General features: G+C 43.2%; 1 protein-coding gene across 1 annotated transcript in view; it reads left to right on the plus strand.

The window, feature by feature from the left end:
- The window catches only part of plxna2 (plexin A2), a 211,398-nt gene that overhangs the window by 127,751 nt on the left and 65,732 nt on the right, over nucleotides 1-17,915 (plus strand). Inside the window, exons 8-12 of the mRNA XM_061057927.1 lie at nucleotides 3,672-3,768; nucleotides 6,667-6,781; nucleotides 8,257-8,457; nucleotides 9,011-9,107; nucleotides 9,318-9,517. Coding sequence (XP_060913910.1) covers nucleotides 3,672-3,768; nucleotides 6,667-6,781; nucleotides 8,257-8,457; nucleotides 9,011-9,107; nucleotides 9,318-9,517 — 710 coding nt within the window. The remainder of the gene's footprint in view (nucleotides 1-3,671; nucleotides 3,769-6,666; nucleotides 6,782-8,256; nucleotides 8,458-9,010; nucleotides 9,108-9,317; nucleotides 9,518-17,915) is intronic.

Here is a 17,915-nt window from a genome sequence, read left to right on the forward strand (position 1 = left end):
TGCAGATCACCACATTACCGCCCTCAGATAGGGCTAATAGGCACTAGTCTGTCATGCAGTTCAATCAGCTGAGGGACGATGGGGGAAGCTGATGTGGAGGATTAGAGTCTTATCAAAGCCAAGTTAAAGTCTGTTGTTTGCTTGTGAGTGATACCTGATAAAAACACACAGAAAAAAAACATTTAATTAAAACTGCAAGCAGAACTGAAAGGTCCATGTGGTTTTGACACTGCCTGAAGGAGTGAAATATCACCTCATGTGTCCGCTGTGTTGCATGCACAAAAAACATGTTCATATACATTACGTTGCTATGGAAACAAAGTGTGGACAATGCAGTGTAAATGTCAATATGAATGCTGTTTCCCCCACACAAGCCACAAAGCCTCTTACCAGTAGGTATTTGACTTTGACTTTGAATGATTTTTGGAATAAATTTAAAGAGAAATTGACAACTTCCCTTTTGGGTTTAGCTGCAAGAGGCCTTTATATTGGCCTTGTATTAATACATATGGCGACCACATTTTGAAAATGAATGTGAAACAATGTGCGGCACCTTCTTTGTTGAAATATTCTGGGCTGCTCTCCGTAAAAGAATAAGAAGCAATACAACAAAAGAACCCAAACAGCATGAGAAAACCAAGAACTTAGCAAGAACTTGGGGAAAAGTTTGGGTCAGATTGGAAACTTGATAATTGAGGTACAATAACATCCTATTGCATAAGCCGTGTTGCCATGGCAATGAAGCATTACTGCATTACAAATCTTGAACAGCTTTTTCATCATAATTAACTTCTCTATCTGTTGGCCATGTTTGAGCTGGATTGGTTAAGTCTCCTTGGATGAGTTTGTTGAAGTAGGACCATTTAGATGGCCGACCGCCTGTTGAGTTTTGGGAATAGCTCCAAGAGGGTTTTTTGTTGGTCTTGACATGATACATGCGTCTACCAAAGTTTGTACATGTAAGTGAAACGTAGTGGAAAGGCTACTTGGTTGAAGTTTTGTAGGGTTAGCGGTGAAGCTTTTTTGGTCATACGCAACCCCCACAGTCACCAGTTTTCAAATGTGTGCAAATTTGAACAGCCCCTTTAAATCCCCTCAAGTGTGATGTATTTCAACAGAGGTCAAAAGATCCAATCAGCTATATTACCCTTCATCTAAAAAGAACAAGTCCAGAGTAGAACACATGAATGGTTGTTGTAAAGTATCTATAACCAGCTTAAAAAAAACGTGTAAGTCCAAGGATAAACATATGCTAATCACCTCTAATATACTATTCATAGAAATCTGCTGACCTTTCGAGCATCCCTCCAGCAATGTTTCAGTAAATAAACCACCGCAGATCTGGCATTTATTTATTTGCAAACACATATATCATTATGAATACTAACACCTGTTGTCTGACAGTAAATACCTGTTGTTTGCGAGCCAAGATGGCCGCAGGGTGTCGAAGCCAAACACCCTGAATAATATATAATGTGCCGTGTGTGGAAATCAGTGTGTGTGTTTTGGGGGGTTTGGTAATCCTCCTCCCTGTGAGTAAATGACAGGCCTGTTTGCCCAGAGCTCCCATGGGGGGACTGCTGCATCAGGCGCTAATATGACTGTTCTCCCCTAGGTAAATGTCAGCCAATCCCCCTGTAAGCTCTTCCATCCATCCATCCATCTAGCTGTCCATCCATCCTGCCACTCCTTTCCCTCCATCCCCCCCTCCCTTCTTCCCCTCTGACCACCTTCCCTTCCTCTTTTGTCCCTTCTCCTGGCTGTTTTTACTCTACATTCACCCCCTCCTGAGGCCACTTCCTCCTGACCTCCCCGCTATCCTCCTCCATCTTCTGTCCCTAAGCAAGCTTTTCTATCTGTTGCACATCAACATCGATCGTGCAGTGGCAATGTCCTGAAGGAAAGAAGAGGAGGAAATGAGATTAAAAGTGCAGAAAAGGACAAAGTGAAGGAGAAATGAAATGAGCAGGAGGGATGTTGATGATGTTGAGCTTGAAATTATACAAAAAATTTGGCGCTCATCCCTGCAAAGTAAGACCAGAATCCTACAGGAGTTTTTTTTTTTTTTTTTTTGCGTGGACGGGAACTCAGCACGACTCTGTTTTTTGCCGGATCCTGTGAGACTAATGTGTAACAGTAGAAGTCAGCGATGAGCCCAGCTCTCCTTGCTGAACAGACTTGTGTGAAACAGAGCCTGATTCCCAACAGGTGCTGCGGAGAGAACGGGGCACGGAGGGTCATTCAAGCCTCCTACACACTGAATGTCATCTGAAATTCAGGCTGTTCTGCACATACACATTTACAAACACACACTCTGACACACACATATTTATGGAGTCTGTTTCCCCGTAGGAAGAGATAAAAGGCTGATTTTGAAAAAGAACAGATGCACAGCCAAAACTCTGTTCAGCAAGATGCAGGAAAGTTAAATTTGATCAGAATAAATGGATCTTATCTGATTGAAAAATTCAAACTTTACCAAACATATTTATAAACATGAGCCTGGTTTCTTTAGATTGGGCTTGTGTACATACAACACATGCAAGCGTATATACGTTTTTACTTATTTAATACTCTAACTTATATGCCAAATCATGCAGCTCATAAAATCTAACCAATAAAAATAAGATTTAGTGATGTTTTCTGTTCTCAGTGCTTCACATCTTATCCCAGACATTCCTGTAATCCTGCACTTATTAGCTGTTACTGGGTTATACTGCTCTGCTGTGATTGGCTGGTATCCATTACTTGAAAGTTTGCCTTTAGGGCTTTCTAACTGTAAGCTCTTTCACCCAGCAGTACAAGAGGCTGCTGTCAGTGTTCTGTGTAAAAGTCCATGTTGAATAATATCTTGTGACAGAACTACAGTCATGTTTGCTTTGTGTTAAGTCTAGCAAAATGTATCTATACTTATTTCTGTCTTTGTTTTTTTAGGAATCAAATGGCAAAAGACAGATAATAAAACTGCTTTCTATTGGTTGAGGGGTTATTATAAGTAGTAAAAGTAATAAAATATATAAGTTTTCTACAGCGACAGCATCAGTGCCTTAAAGCTCCTATGAGGAGATTTCTGCTGGTACTGAAACAGACTGGAATTAATGTGAATGACCCTTTATGAGCCTCAAATGCAAACCAGACCATCAGTTTATAGATTGGTTCATTTCCATTTAGTTTTTTTAGGTGCCTGAAGGTGCTACTGCAGGGTAGGTGTCAAGACAAATTGATAATAGCACGCTGCACATTATTTTTTTATTCCTTCACAAAGATTCTGGATGAGTCATAGATTATATATATACATTTTGGTAACAAAACACTTCTTACACATTTACAGTACAAATTCAGCAAAATCATAAATAGGTACAGCTTTGTCCATAGGGGGCGCCAAAATCAACACAAACCAAAAGCCAACCAAACTTTGACCATTATAAGAACTCTCTACAACCATGCACCTGTTTAGTTTCATTCGGGTGATCTTCCTTATTAAAGTTTTACTCATAGGTTTCTTAGCCAATCGCAGCACTGAAAGATGGTACCATATAAGCTTGATGAAGAAAAATAAATGGTGCATTCAAAACAATGCAAAAAAGATGTGAAAAAAAAAAAAAAAAAAGTATGTCACTGTACTTTGATTGCACATCAGCTTGCTGAAATATTTCCATCTCTTTTTACAGATTGGTCGGGCGTTGAGCTGAGACTCAACTCGAAGGAGACGGGTCAGATGCTCATCAGCACAGAGGTCAAGTTCTACAACTGCAGTGTTCACCAACTGTGAGTATCTCTCTCTCTCTCTCTCTCTCGCTCCCATTCATTCTTTTTTTAATCCACAAAACAAAGCCCCAGCCCTGCTGCCCAAAAAACCCACTGGATCAATGCTTTGGGAATTAGTTACAATTTGTCCTTAACCTAAGCTGGCCCTTAAAATATCCTCTGTAAAGACTAATGTAATCTGATCGCTGAATGCTCCCTGAGCACCACAACAGGAAGTTTCTGTGCTGTTTTGGCTAATGAAGCCTTCCTCTCAGACACGCTGCTGTACAAAACACGCAGCCTTCTCTGCCTAACAGGTCTTCAGTGGGGATTTCATGCCTGTTTTCATGCCGTGTCTGTCACTGATAGAGTGATGCTGGATTGAATCCCTGAATTAGAGATCTCGGTGTCGGCGCTGCCTTTGCGATTGCTCGCTTTCGCTCCACGGTGGCAGATTCTGTTTGAGCTACATCCAAAAGGCCTTGATGACTTGGGAGTATCACAGGAAGAACACTGAGGACATCACAGCAGTGATGCTAGCAGGGTGGGAGGGGAGGGGAGGGGAGGGGAGGGGGGGGGGCAGATATCTTAGCACGTCATATTAGCCTTTCACTATCCCCTCGGCTGTAAAACCAAATGTTGTAGCCACTGTCTCCTTTGCCAGATAAAAGCTGGCAATGTTACCCTGCCTCTCTCGTATACACACACAGACACACACACACACACACACACACATACACACACTCTGCCTTATAGCTGCATATGGCTGTCTGCTGTTTGAAAGCAAAGAAAGCAATTACCAGCTCTCACATCAGCCCAGTTAATCGCCGGCGACAAACACACTCGTGCACACAGCCACACACACTCAGACACGCAAAGAAAGATGCATACACTTGAAAAGGGCATAAACTCTCCCTCGCACGCTCTGATGCCAGCTACCTCTCTCTCTCTCCCCCTCCCCTCTCTCTCTCAGTCTTACACACATAGTGTACTCTCCGATTGCCAGAAGGTGAATCAGCCCCATTCTTCTGAATTAGTGCGCTCGCCAGAGCTCCCTCCCAAGCTTTTGCACTGATTAATATTTCACAGTAAGCAAGTGTGTGTAACTGAAAACGTATTTCAGAGAGAGAGAGAGAGAGAGAGAGAGAGAAAGAGAGAGAGAGAATAGGGAGGTTGAGCCAAGCGAGACTACAATACACAACTCCTGAACAACTCTTCATGAATACATCGCGCTGTAAATGCCATCACAATTAATTTAAAGTACGAGCGGTGTTTGTGAGAGAAGCATACAATAAGTGTCAGGACTTATAGCCTCAGGCTGTCACTTTACTGTTTTCTTGTCCCCTCAGCCATGTGTGTCATACACTTTGACAGAACTTCGTTGTACTGAAGTCAGATTCTGAGGTCATTGTGTGAAATAACTCGGTAATTCAAAACGAATGCGAGACTTTCACTTGTGTTCATGCAGCTTGGCGGGGAGACTTTAACTTAGGATTTAAAGCAGATTTGGCAAAAACGTCAATGTCTTTATTAAAGTACAGGCTGCGAAAGTACTCACAGTATTAAAGTAAATCAGCCCTCATTAAGGACGTTTCTATCTGTGCAAACTTGGCTGAACCTCACGCCATAAACAATGGGACTGAAATCAGTCTAACTTTAAAGTAAAACAATATAATCACAGAAATACTCTCCAGTGTAAAGATGATCAGTTGGATGATCAGCCGTCAATCTGCTTTTAATGATTTCAGAAATGTTTGCGGGTCCACCCTCCGTTCAAGGCGCCACATGTTCTCCCTGTGTGACGCAGACATCACATTCACATGACACCTGCGCTACTTGCTTAACTCAACTCAACTCAACTTTATTTATATGGCACTTTAAACACAACACAGTTGATCCAAAGTGCTGAACAGTGCAGAAACAAAGCATTAGATAGTAACAGACAAGAACAACAACAATTGTGACAGTTAATTCCAGTGTAACACAAGACTAACAGAGCTATGGGGTTTTGTGCTTGACGTGTTACTGAACACTGAAGGCAATTGAGTATAAATATTTTTTAAGGCGAGTCTACTTGTCTATTTTAAAAGATATGTGTTGACGGATATGCCAAGGAATCCTCGTTTCTATGTGTTTTTGTTCCAGCCCATCAGGTTGAAATCACATGTGGTCGTAGAATGCTGGCGCTCTATGCTGCATTTTAAGATAAAAGATAATTCCCCTTTAATGCCTCAAAGCTTATGTAGTAAAGCCTGTTTTAAAAGTATAAGGAAGAGAAAGTACACACATCTGTGTTAACATTTTGTGCGTAAAAGTATAACCCTTTGATAAAAGACTTCTTACACTAACATCAAATATGGTATACCCCCCCTGTAGTGACACAAACACACAAACATGTTGTACATGCTAAAAACATTTGTCACACACAGACACACACCTAACAGCTGGTAATTACAGCCACACTCCGACAATGCAGGGCTAATGGTAATTGCAGGATCAAGCTGCGCCAGTGTCTTATTTGTCCTCATTACTCAACGTTCCTCCGCTCTCTCGCTCCCTGTCTCTCCTCCCTCCATCTGATTCTGGTTTACGAGGGCTAATATTCAGCCCGACCCGCACGCATGACACGTGGTATTAATGTACGGCGGAAGAAAATATATGCAGGGAGGGTTTGGCCCCGGCAGCGTTTAGGTACCGTGCCAACCACAAGGGCAACAACAACAGCAGGTGCCCACTTGGGATCTTAACTCATTTCCTCCGTGGCACTTCCCCCCACTTTGGCAAACTCGCTGCTTCTCCTTGACTCTGCTGCTTTTTTTTCCTGACTCTGTGTGTGTGTGTGTGTGTGTGTGTGTGTGTGTGTCTGTGTGTGTGTGTGTGTGTGTGTGTGTGTGTGTGTGTGTATGTGTGTCCACGCAGGTGTCTGTCATGTGTGAACAGTGCCTTCCGCTGCCACTGGTGCAAGTACCGCAACTTGTGTACCCATGACCCCTCCAGCTGTTCCTTCCAGGAGGGACGAGTCAACGCCTCCGAGGTGGGTGGAACACGAACACACACATGCACACACAAAAAAAACAAAAAACATATGGAATATAAAACACACAAATGCACAAAAACATACACATGCATACTGCATGATCAAGCTAGCTAGCCCCCCCCCCCCCCCCCCCCCCCCCCCCCTCTCTCTCTCTCTCTCTCTCTCTCTCTCTCGCTCGCTCGCTCTCCTCCTGCCTGCTGCATCCTGCTCAGTCTTCCAGCTCAGAGTCAGCCTCGGGGCATGTCTTCAGAAAGACAGCCATCTAAAGCTCTTCTATTTCCACATTGGCGTTTCTCACTCAGCTCTCTTGTTCTCCGCAGCGTCAATTAACACTCTATTATCTGTGGAGTTATCGAGCTTAGCGTGTCTTTAACGATGACACAGGATCACTCTGACCCAGTCAATCACATGCAGGAGGTGTGTTTCTATGATAATCTGACTGTTTGAAAAGAAAATACTTTGGTATTGCCCGTGTGTCTTTTCTCTTCTGAACTTTTTTAACTTGTGTAGAAGTTTAACAAACCGCTCCTTAAGCTGCTAAATTGGTAAAACATAGAGATCCATTAGCAACATCACAGAGCGTAATCTTTGGAATGCACAGGCATCTCCTTTAAAAGCAATGATGTTAAGTAGATCTTAGAGAACTTACATATCCGCACATAAGTGATTTTTACTAATGCAGGTGGACCTTATGATTGCATCCACTTCAGTTCAGATTGTGTGTTTGTTTTTCACTAGAACGGATCTTCACCTAAACGGTGTGTATTGTATCTGTGCAGCAATAAGCATTTGTTTCTTATCGTAAACAAGCAAACGTAATCCAGAAGATTTTAGTTCAACCTTATGATTCTCTAGCATACTTTGATCATATCCTGGATACAATAAATGAAGCCAGGAAAATTGTGGCATGAAAATCATCTTAATAACTTAGATGAGTAGTGTGAATAAAGTACAGGAGGCCGACAAAGGCAAACGCCCCGCAACACCGTCGACAATGTCCATTAAGAGAAGTGTGCAGCAAATTCAGAAATGATGCATATTAAAAAATGCATGCCAAAGTCCAATTTCAGTGCAACTACAGAAATGCACTGCAAAGGCATAAGTTGGGTGCAAAAAGCTGCAGTAACAGAAAACTCTGCAAACACAGTAAACCATACCAAGTCAAACACACACATCCAGAAAACAGATGCAAACTGAAACGCTGTAATTCTAATCATTACAAAGGAGAGCACAAGGCCTGCAGTGTAGGAGCACTGCCCTGCAATGAAGACTTTCAGAAGCAGCCCCTACGTACTGTAAGCTCATAGGAGTAGCTCTTAAAATAGAACGGTTGATTTTTCTATTCCAGCTGCAGGAAGGCTCATTATTCTTCACATTTCAATCTTCTTAAATGTTGTTTCTCCTCGGTGACCCAAACACAGAAAAGAGCAACACTTTAGCAACACCTTGCCCTCCTGTTTGTCTTCCCTCAGGACTGCCCCCAGCTGGTGCGCTCCGAGGAGATCCTGATCCCTGTGGGGGAAGTGAAGCCCATCACCCTGAAGGCCAGGAACCTCCCTCAGCCCCAGTCCGGCCAGCGAGGCTACGAGTGCGTCCTCCACATCCAGGGGGTCAGCCACAGAGTCACCGCCCTGCGCTTCAACAGCTCCAGCGTGCAGTGCCAGAACAGCTCGGTGGGTCGGCGTGATGCTTGCCCAGAACTTGCCAAATTAGGTTGAATGGGTGATGCATTATTTGTGTGTGTGTGTGTGTGTTTTTTTGTGTACATAAGCGTGTGGAGACATTAAAGCAGCAGAGGTTATTACACTTGAAGAGGCTGCAGCATCGCTCTGCCCTCCAGTCAGGCACACACTAACTTATGCAGTTCATTCCCAAAGGATCACCAGATATACACATTTTCCTCTTTCTCTCTCACTCTCTTTCAATACAACAATCGCACACTTCCACACTGCAAACTCAGGCTGGCGTTAAGGGCATAGGAGCCAGCTAAGGACAGCATCCCTACAGGCCAGAGGGGAAGCTCCGGCTCCTGCTCAGCCGTCCCATTTTTTTCTCACGTCGTCAGCTCTCTGATGATGAGATGATGTAACACCGGGGCAACACTGGAAGGGCCGCGGCTCGGCATCTACGAGCAACCCTGGGAATTCAAATTCCCAAACATCCCATTAAAGTTCTCCTCTGCTTTGTGTCTCCTTCCCGTGCTTCCTCGCCTTCCGCGGCCTCCAGTATTTGTACGAGGGGATGAAAATCAGCGAGCTTCCTGTGGATTTCTCGGTGGTGTGGAACGGCAACTTCATTATTGACAACCCGGAAAACATCCAAGGTAGGAAACGAGAAAAGATACTGACTGTGTTTATATTTTTACAGTATATTAATCACAGGTTTGTCCTCAAATATGGGAGATGTAAAAAAATAAGACGTACAGCTGATGGGGCTATTTCTTTCCCAGCAGACCTTTTTTTCTTTTTTACTCTCCAAAGACTTTAACGTGTAGATTTTTCAGCTGTCGCGTTTTAACTGTATATTCCCACAGTGCACCTGTACAAGTGTGCGGCCCAGCGGGACAGCTGCGGCATGTGTCTGAAGGCGGAGAGGAAGTTCCAGTGCGGCTGGTGCAGCGGAGAGGGGAAGTGCACCCTGCGGCACCACTGCCCCCCCATCAACCCTTACACCACCCGCTGGCTCAACCTGTCCACCAAGAACGTCAAGTGCACCAACCCACGCATCACCGAGGTGAGCACCCATAATCCTCTGTCGGTCGGTCGGTCCGTCCGGCCTGCCCACACACATTGAGCACCGATCAATGAGCTATAATCAGGTTCAGGTTCTCATTCTGTGTGGAGGATCATAAGGCGTTGAGGTGAAATTCAAAAGTTTACACGGAAAGGGTTTTCATGATACGAGAACTTAAATACAACTTCAATTTAAGAGCTTGAAGTAGTGCAGAGAGTCTGTATGCTGAGAAACAATCAAAGAATAACGATTAATTTCTCTAACTCAGCCCTTTGTTTGTGAAAACATCGCTCACTCTCTCCTCACTCTCTCCTCTCCCTCTAAAGGGCGTTCGACCACAGCTTCTCTCTCTCTCTCTCTTGATGGCAGCTTTTTGCTTAAACCTGATGGTTAGTTCTGTATTGTTAAAAGCGCGGTTCGTTAAAAAAAGCTCCTGTGAGGAGTTTTCCAGCTGAGGCCGACTGAAATGAATATTGATGCTTCTTTATGATCTACAAAAGAGAAGAAACCATCAGCGTAAATATCGACTTTTTAAAAAAACAAATGCATACAACGCTCTGCTGTGGGGTAGGTGTCTGGCGAGGGGAATAAAAGCAGTTGTTTTTTTTTTTTTTTACATTTTCCACGGAAAGGATTCACAGTGAGTGATCCATTTGACTCTTAAAAGAAAGCAGGATGAGATTTTTCACAATACAAAAAAAAAAAAAAACACTCTTATGTAAAAGGACAAAATCGACAAAGAGATTAGAGGTAACACTTTGTACAAAGGGTCGCTAAAAAACGACTCAAACTGAGAGTTCCTCACAGGAGCTTTAATGAATTCATTGTTTGATACACATGTTATTCAAAAAGTATCAAAGTGTGGATACAGTTGACAACACTTAGATAACACATTGTCATCGGTGACACTGTAGATACTCTTACATAATGAGAGACGTGCTTTGTGTTCTCTAAAGCACCTCATCAACCCGGATAACAGTTACGCAATACTTCTGATAACAGCACTTTAGAGACGTGCAGGATTCTTGACAATGAGATGTCATTGAGAGCTATAACATGAGAAGCAGCTTCTTCTACTCTGCTCTGTTTTTCCTCTGGACCCAAGGAGAATTCCAATGAGGCTCAGAGAAGCTCCCCAGGGTGCTGAGCCCACCTAATGCCTGCAGATTTGTAGCCGTTTGATGTCTTCCTGGCTCGTATTTTATTTTATTTTTTTCCTTTTTTTGGAGGCTTTCTTTAATTTAGGGACTGTTGTTGTTTGCATAAAACATCTCCTCACATGAGCTTTAAGTCACCCAGGAAACACTCAGCACACTTTATTTTTCTCTGGCTCCAAACATAAAACACACACACACACACACACACACACACACACACACACACACACACACACACACACACACACACACACACACACACACACACAGACAAACACAAGTTTAAAAGTTTTGGTCTCTTTGACGTCTGCCTTCTTTTTGTGCAGTCTGCATACATGACTGCTCTTAGATTGAAATGTAATTTGTCACCTCACGAGGTTATTCCATCTCATTGAAAGTACCTTTGTCAGCCACGCATTAAAAAAAAAACACTGAAAATCAGCCACTCTCCATACGTGAGCAGCTACCCTTTTTGTAGTTAACAGTTATTTTTGCACTTTTCCGACTGTGTTTCCGCAAAAGCGTCAGAACTAAGCTCAGTCGTCATTACGTACATTCATATTGATCCCTCATTGTCCCAGTCTGTGAATTCACATTGGGTTTCGACAGCACAGCTGGAGCTCCACATACACAGTCAGACATGCGCGCACACAGTGCTGCATGCGCTGCTCAGCTGGTCCTGTCTCGCCCCTGTAACGCCTCCGGAGAACACTTTGTCCCCCCCATTACACCTCGGCAACATTCAGATTGAATGTGACATCACAGGGATGTAAATATCCCGAAAAAGCAGCCTGAATAGGACTATTGATACTTTCAATATACTGTATTTGACGATTGTATTGAAAACTAGGGCTCGTGTGTGTGGTCCTCCCCCTCTCTGAGCCTTTTCTCAGCATCCCGGCCCCCAGTGGTTTGATGTCCTCCTCCTCAGCACCACCAGGGGTCACGACCTGGAAGTGCTTATTTGTTTTCCCATAAGTGGGCCTTTGCTGGCTCAAGCCACCTCTCAAACCCCCCTCCTGTAGGTGTGCTGCCACAGGGGAGACGAGCTCGGAGGACGTGCTGTTTAATTAGGGCTCGGTAACGCACCAGTGCATTGTGGTTAACCCAGCGAAAAAAAAACCCTTCTACCTTGGCATCGATTAATTCGCCCTTCTTATTCCTCAAACGCGCACTCGCATGTAACTCCAGCCAATTAAAAAGTGAAGTTAACGACTTGGTTAATTGATTTGCTCTACTGGATGCAGATAAGACAGAAACAGTGAGAGAGGAGAGAGGAGAGCTCCAGTAATACTTTTTTTTTTTTTAAATTCTGCATCCATTACTTTTTCTGTCTGTCATCTCCACTCAGTGTGTGTGTGTGTGTGTGTGTGTGTGTGTGTGTGTGTGTGTGTGTGTGTGTGTGTGTTTGTCTCTCTCTTCCCAGGCATACTATCTCTGACTCATCTCAGAGAATTAAGTTATGCTCTTGTGTAACTCCATTATGCTCTCAGTTTGTCATTTTACGGCACATGCTCAGTGGCATTTAGTAGGACGTAACCACCCCCCCCCCCCCCCTGAGTTTTCATCTAGAGTTAGCCCAGTATGCGGTTACCAAGGCAACTTAAACTCTATAAGGATTGTATATGCAGGTGGTGATCTTGTGGGGGAGGAGGAAATACACAATTTTTAATAACTCAGGAAATTAGCAAAAAATGCTTTTTGTTCATTTTGAGAGGCAGGCTCTGTGGTCCAAAACATTTATTGAGTGTTAGAGAGCGGCCCAACGACAGCACATTTTGTCACCTGTGCACAACAGTGATTCATTGTTGTTGCTCTGTTTGTCTCTACCCTCATCTCCCTCTATCTCTATCCCACCTTTCCAAGTCCAACACAGCCTCAACAGATCATTATGTTCATCATGAGTCTGGTTCTGCTCGAGGTTTCTGCCTCTTAAAGGACGTTTTTCTTTGCCGCTGTATCTTAAGCTAAATGTTGCTAGTGCTCATGATGGATTAATGTTGGGTCTGAGTGAGGTCTTTTACCTGCTCTTTAGTAAAGTGTCTCGAGATAACATTTGTTATGAATTGCCGCTATACAAATAAAGATTGATTGATAGTGACACTTGGTGAGAAATACTCTGAACAAACCAATGCAAAGAAAAAGTAAACTTGCACAATGAGCAGTTTCAGGTGCAGTATTCCTTGAATCATGGATCCATCCATCGTCCGTATTGATTATAACCTCTGGCTTTTGTTCACTTCACATCACCTCGAGATACTTCCAAAAGAGCTACAACAACATTTCAACCATCCCAAATATCTGCAGAGAGAACATCAGATTTATGTGTCAGTTGGTCAGAATCAGAGTCGGCGCTTGCAGACTTGCTCGTGGTTCAAGATGAGCACAGAAATCCATTTTTGTTTGTTTGTTTGAGGGATATTTCAGTTTGTCCATCTGCAGAAGCTGCGGGGTCTTCCATGTCAGGTAGAGTGGAAAAAAAAGATATTGCAAATGTTTTTTTTTTCATGTAACATCAACTTATCAAATTTGAAGTTGCTGGGGAGCCGTCGAGTTCTGTGGAAACAAAGTTACTCTCTCACAAATGTAGTAAATAATTCCATGCAGTTTCTATCGAGGCTTTTTTTTTTCTCATGTTCCAGTGAAGGTGTTGCGAGGTGAATCTTTCCTTTAAATTGTGAATGAGAGCGAGGAGCGTCTGGAGGGTTTGAGTGGGGTGAAGTTGAGGAGACGGGAGAGAACAAAGGACAGCGCGGAGGAAGTGAACCGAGAGAGAGAGAGAGGGTGGGAAGAAGGAAAAGACGGAGGGGCTGGGGGGGGGGGAAAGGAGAGGGAAACGGAGCCCCCTGTGGGCTGTCTGAAATCACGTCTGTTTACAGGTGTGTGTGGGGGGGGGGGGGGATCAGCTCGGCTTTAATTTAAATGATTTCACATTTACTTCAGCATGTCTCCCTCAGCGGTTGGCGGTGAAGTCGGCGTCTGCGGACTCGTGCCGCGCCCTGCCTGCCCCCCCTGCCCCCCCGCCTCTGTCTCTCCGTGATTACAGTTTCTTTAAGGAGCAGACATCCCCCTGGTGGGCTGAATTTATTAATAAATTTGGTTGTGATTGTATGCACCAAAGCCCCCATCATGAGCTGATTTGTATACATACTCGCACATTAGTAGATGTGCCTACCACCAGATAGGCCTCCTGAATAATTAATGTTTCTATTAAGTGCCACGGTGCCTCCCACCACGGGCTATTAATATTGAAGAGATGTAAGCCCCCGCTAACAGCACGGGGAACGGCATCAAATGAGGCTGGGAGTTGGACGGGCATATGAAAGGCGTCTCCTCAATAGGCTTTGGCCATGGCTTCTGTATTAGTTTAGAGAACAGCAGAGTGGCTTCCCTGCCTCCCAGTGACACAGAATATAAACATCCAGCTGTTGCCTAAGGACAGAAAAAAAAAAATGTAGGATTATTTTCTCTCTCCCTCGCTCGCTCAGTGTTTGCAGGCTTATTGTTGATATTTTGAGCACCAAAGGGATGATGGGCCCGTCAGTCAGTATCACAGTACAACCGCTCACTGCTGTCACCCTGAGAGAGCTGCTGCACTGTACTGAATGAATGAGTGCTTCCCTTCATTACACCGGCTGACGGAACAAAGCAGAGCACAGCGAGGCTTTAGCCAGGCAACGACTTGTAAAAGTCTAACAAAGCTCACGCACCTATAGCAATACATTAACCCCGTTTCTACCGACTAGGGTAACCACAGACCACAGAGGGTCACTTATTCTAATATTTCACAAGTGGTATGTTCCAGTATTTGGGGATTTTAATGATAAATAAGTCATTTTAAACTAACCTTGAATAAAAACTACTACGGCTACAGGTTTCCTTCTTTGTGCAGTCCAAGCAGAGGCTTTTTGGATCATCAGATTGGACAACTGACACCATCTGTCATGTTCACATGGTTTTTCCAATAAATTGTATTAACACACTGCTATTAATATAACTACAGATGCCCAACGGTCACTCCTGCCCTTTAGCTAACCGTGTGACCAGTGACACAACTGTAGAGACTGCTGAGGTGCAAAGACACTTTAATAGTCTCTTAACTACAGAGAAGACCCATTTTAGTTCAAATGTACAGAGATTGTGATGTTTATCTGTTGGCCTGTTAATGGCAATTGTGTGTTAGCATCAAGTTAATGAACTAAGATTTACATCCTGGTCAATCTGTGAGAAATTGATCTTAAATATATTATTTTCTTTTTACTTATAGAGATAAATGGCTCTGAAGATTTATTTGACAGGACAGTGGATAGAGCAGGAAATTGAGGGAGATTGGGGAATGACATGCAGGAAAGGAGCAACAGGTCGGATCTGAACCCGGGACGCTCGATTGGAGGTCTATAGCCTCCATACCGTACATGGGGTGCGACATAACCACAAGGCCACCTGTGCCCCACTTTAACATACGTGGTAATCCCATATTTTTCAAGATGTCAATCACATACTGTGTACGTTTTCTCATATCTTTTGTATTTTATATATTTTCCATTGAACAAGTAAACATTTAGCTGTGATGGTTGTTTCTTACAGTGTTTTTTTTCTTGGCACAGTTGCATGTTGTATGTTAGATATGAGGATGATGGTTAAGACTGTCATGGCATCAGTTTACTCACAGAGAACATCTCCTTCATCCACAAAGGAAGTCCATATCTAATCTATTTTCCCTCTTGTTTTCTCCTCTTTACACACTAAAACAACTCTCCATCACTTAGCTGCATCTCTTTGGCTGGAATACAAGACATTAAAGAGCCCCATAAAGTATTTAGGATGTTCTTTTGTTTCCTGGGAACAAGTGATCAGTGGGCTTTTTATCAAGCCCATTAAATGCCGCTCACAATTAAATGTGACGTGCTGGAATTAGCGCGGGCACACTCCAAAGACAAAGAGATTAGCTGCGAGCTCCCTAAATTGTAATAAAAGGCTATTTCATTGAGAAAGCAAAAATATCCGGAAAAGAGTGGAAAAATCCATCCTCTTGTCATGTCGTGGAAATCTAAATCTTCGAGAGCTTTCGAGGAGATAAATAGATGCAATAAATGTCTGTTCTAAAGGTTAATAATAAAGCATATACAGTAAAATGCTGACGTTCTATATTCCAACAGTCGTGATTAAATATTAGTTGCTGCGAATTGTCTTGCAGAAAGTCGTTCAGCTCAGTCAGCTCCTGCAGTTACAGCGACATGCTAGGCTTGCATAGCCTGCAGGAAGCCGGCTGGTGCACCGCTCTGTGCTGTATGGATTGAGTTTAGCCTCGGCTGCATCAGCACAACTTTCCCCGCCATTGCTTCAGCTGAATAAGTCAACACCCCTCTGACAGACATCCTCTAGGCTTTTCACATCAACGGCCATTTCTCTCTGACACCAGTTTGTTTTTTTCGCTCAAACGAGCAGGTCATCGTCTCTTTAAGAGTCCCCTTTTCTTCTTCTGTAACTTTATTTCTAGCGTTCTCACTTTTAGCACCCAGCTCACCCCTCTTTTTTGCTCTTTCTTTGCTTGTTGCCAAGAAAATTGTGGCCAGTGCTCTGATCCCTTGAGCTTGAAGATAGATGATGCTACTGGAAGCGTAAGAGTGGGAGTATATGAAGTGCGATGTGGAAGCTGACTGGCTGTTTTTTTTCTGGGGGAATAACCCTCTATTTACAGTGTGACAATGCCAAGAAGGACTTTAAAAGGATTACACAGGGAGCACGGCGTGGCAGCACAGGGTGAAGACGGGGTGGGGGGGGGGGGGGGCAGCTAAGTGTGCCTGCATGCCCAATGAGGCTTCGTCTTCCTCTTCCCTCTCAAAGTCTGCATGCTGTAAGACAAACAAGTTAGCTGGTGTGTACAGGAGGAGGATGTGTCACCTTGCCTGAAGGAGACAAAATGATAAAAGAGATAAACATACTGTACATACACCCACACACACATACGACTGTACAGTTAGACTGTTTATAGCAGGGTTGAGTACTTCTACATACAAAATATTACCTCGACAAAGACAGTAGATTATCAACTTTTTGCAAAGCTGTGGCTCCCATCGTTCTTAGATTGATCAAGCTGAAAAATGTTTTAATCAACATTATTTAAATTTTAACATTGAACTTTAAAGGGATGTATTATAATACAGGTTTACCATTTGTTTCAGATATTAGTTGTTAATAATGTACAATTACCTTCTCACCTGCCTAGACAGGCTTAACAATCTTCATCTACATTTGTATAATCCTCCCTTGTTCAGAATCCTCCCTTATCAATTATCAGAGAGTTATCTTGTGGAATTTTATGAATTTTATTTTTTCTTCATAAAGGAGTCCTTCCTGTTGTCAAAAACATTAAAAGCAACTGTGAGGACTTTTTGTCTGTTTTTTTTTAAATAGACTTAAATTAATGCTCATGCCTCTTTGTGACCTCCAAAAGCAAACAAGACCATCAGCGATAAGATTCATTATTTTCTACATATTAATTTTTAACACTGCCGCAGGTTAGGTGTCAGGACGAAGTGAGTTACAGCACTCTGCAGAAACAGCCTTCACTGACATCGTCCTGCTGTAAAGATTCACAGTGAGTCAGATGTTTGAAAGTTAAAAGAAAACAAATTTGAGATTTTTAATCAGAAAACACATCAGAGGAGAAATAAGAGGTATCACTCTGTCCACCGGGGGGCGCCATAATCATCACAAACTGAAAGTTCCTCACAGGAGCTTTAATTTAAATCCACAATGAGACATTTTTTGAACTCCCATGTATTTAGAAATGACTCTAGCTTGCTCCCTTTAGTTTATTTGATAAGAAATATTCACTTTTCACAAGTGGACTTTCATCCAGGATTTTTAGAAATGCCACAACCACACTGCTTTGATATTGTTTTTATGGGTTTTTGTATATTTTGTAAAAGAAATACACTTATCCAAACTAAACGGAGCTACAGTGATTGCGGTGGGCTCCGTCTGATCAACTAACGACTCGAGTGTCTGGTAAAACAGAGATCACACCGCAGTCTCGTGTAAAGGAGGGTCATTTAAAGTTCCTCTTGTTTGTGTAAGAAACAGAGACAAAGAGCAGCACTCGTCTCACGCCTCCCAGCCCGGAGACTTCGGTGGCGTGAGCCTTTGAAGTGCTGCTTTTTTTCTATGATCCACTGATGAATCAAGTGCTCTCTCTGCCAACGGGGGGGGGGGGGGGGTTCAGTCAAATGGGTTTC

Source organism: Labrus mixtus, chromosome 15, assembly GCF_963584025.1.
Source record: "Labrus mixtus chromosome 15, fLabMix1.1, whole genome shotgun sequence".
Classification (NCBI taxonomy): domain Eukaryota; kingdom Metazoa; phylum Chordata; class Actinopteri; order Labriformes; family Labridae; genus Labrus; species Labrus mixtus.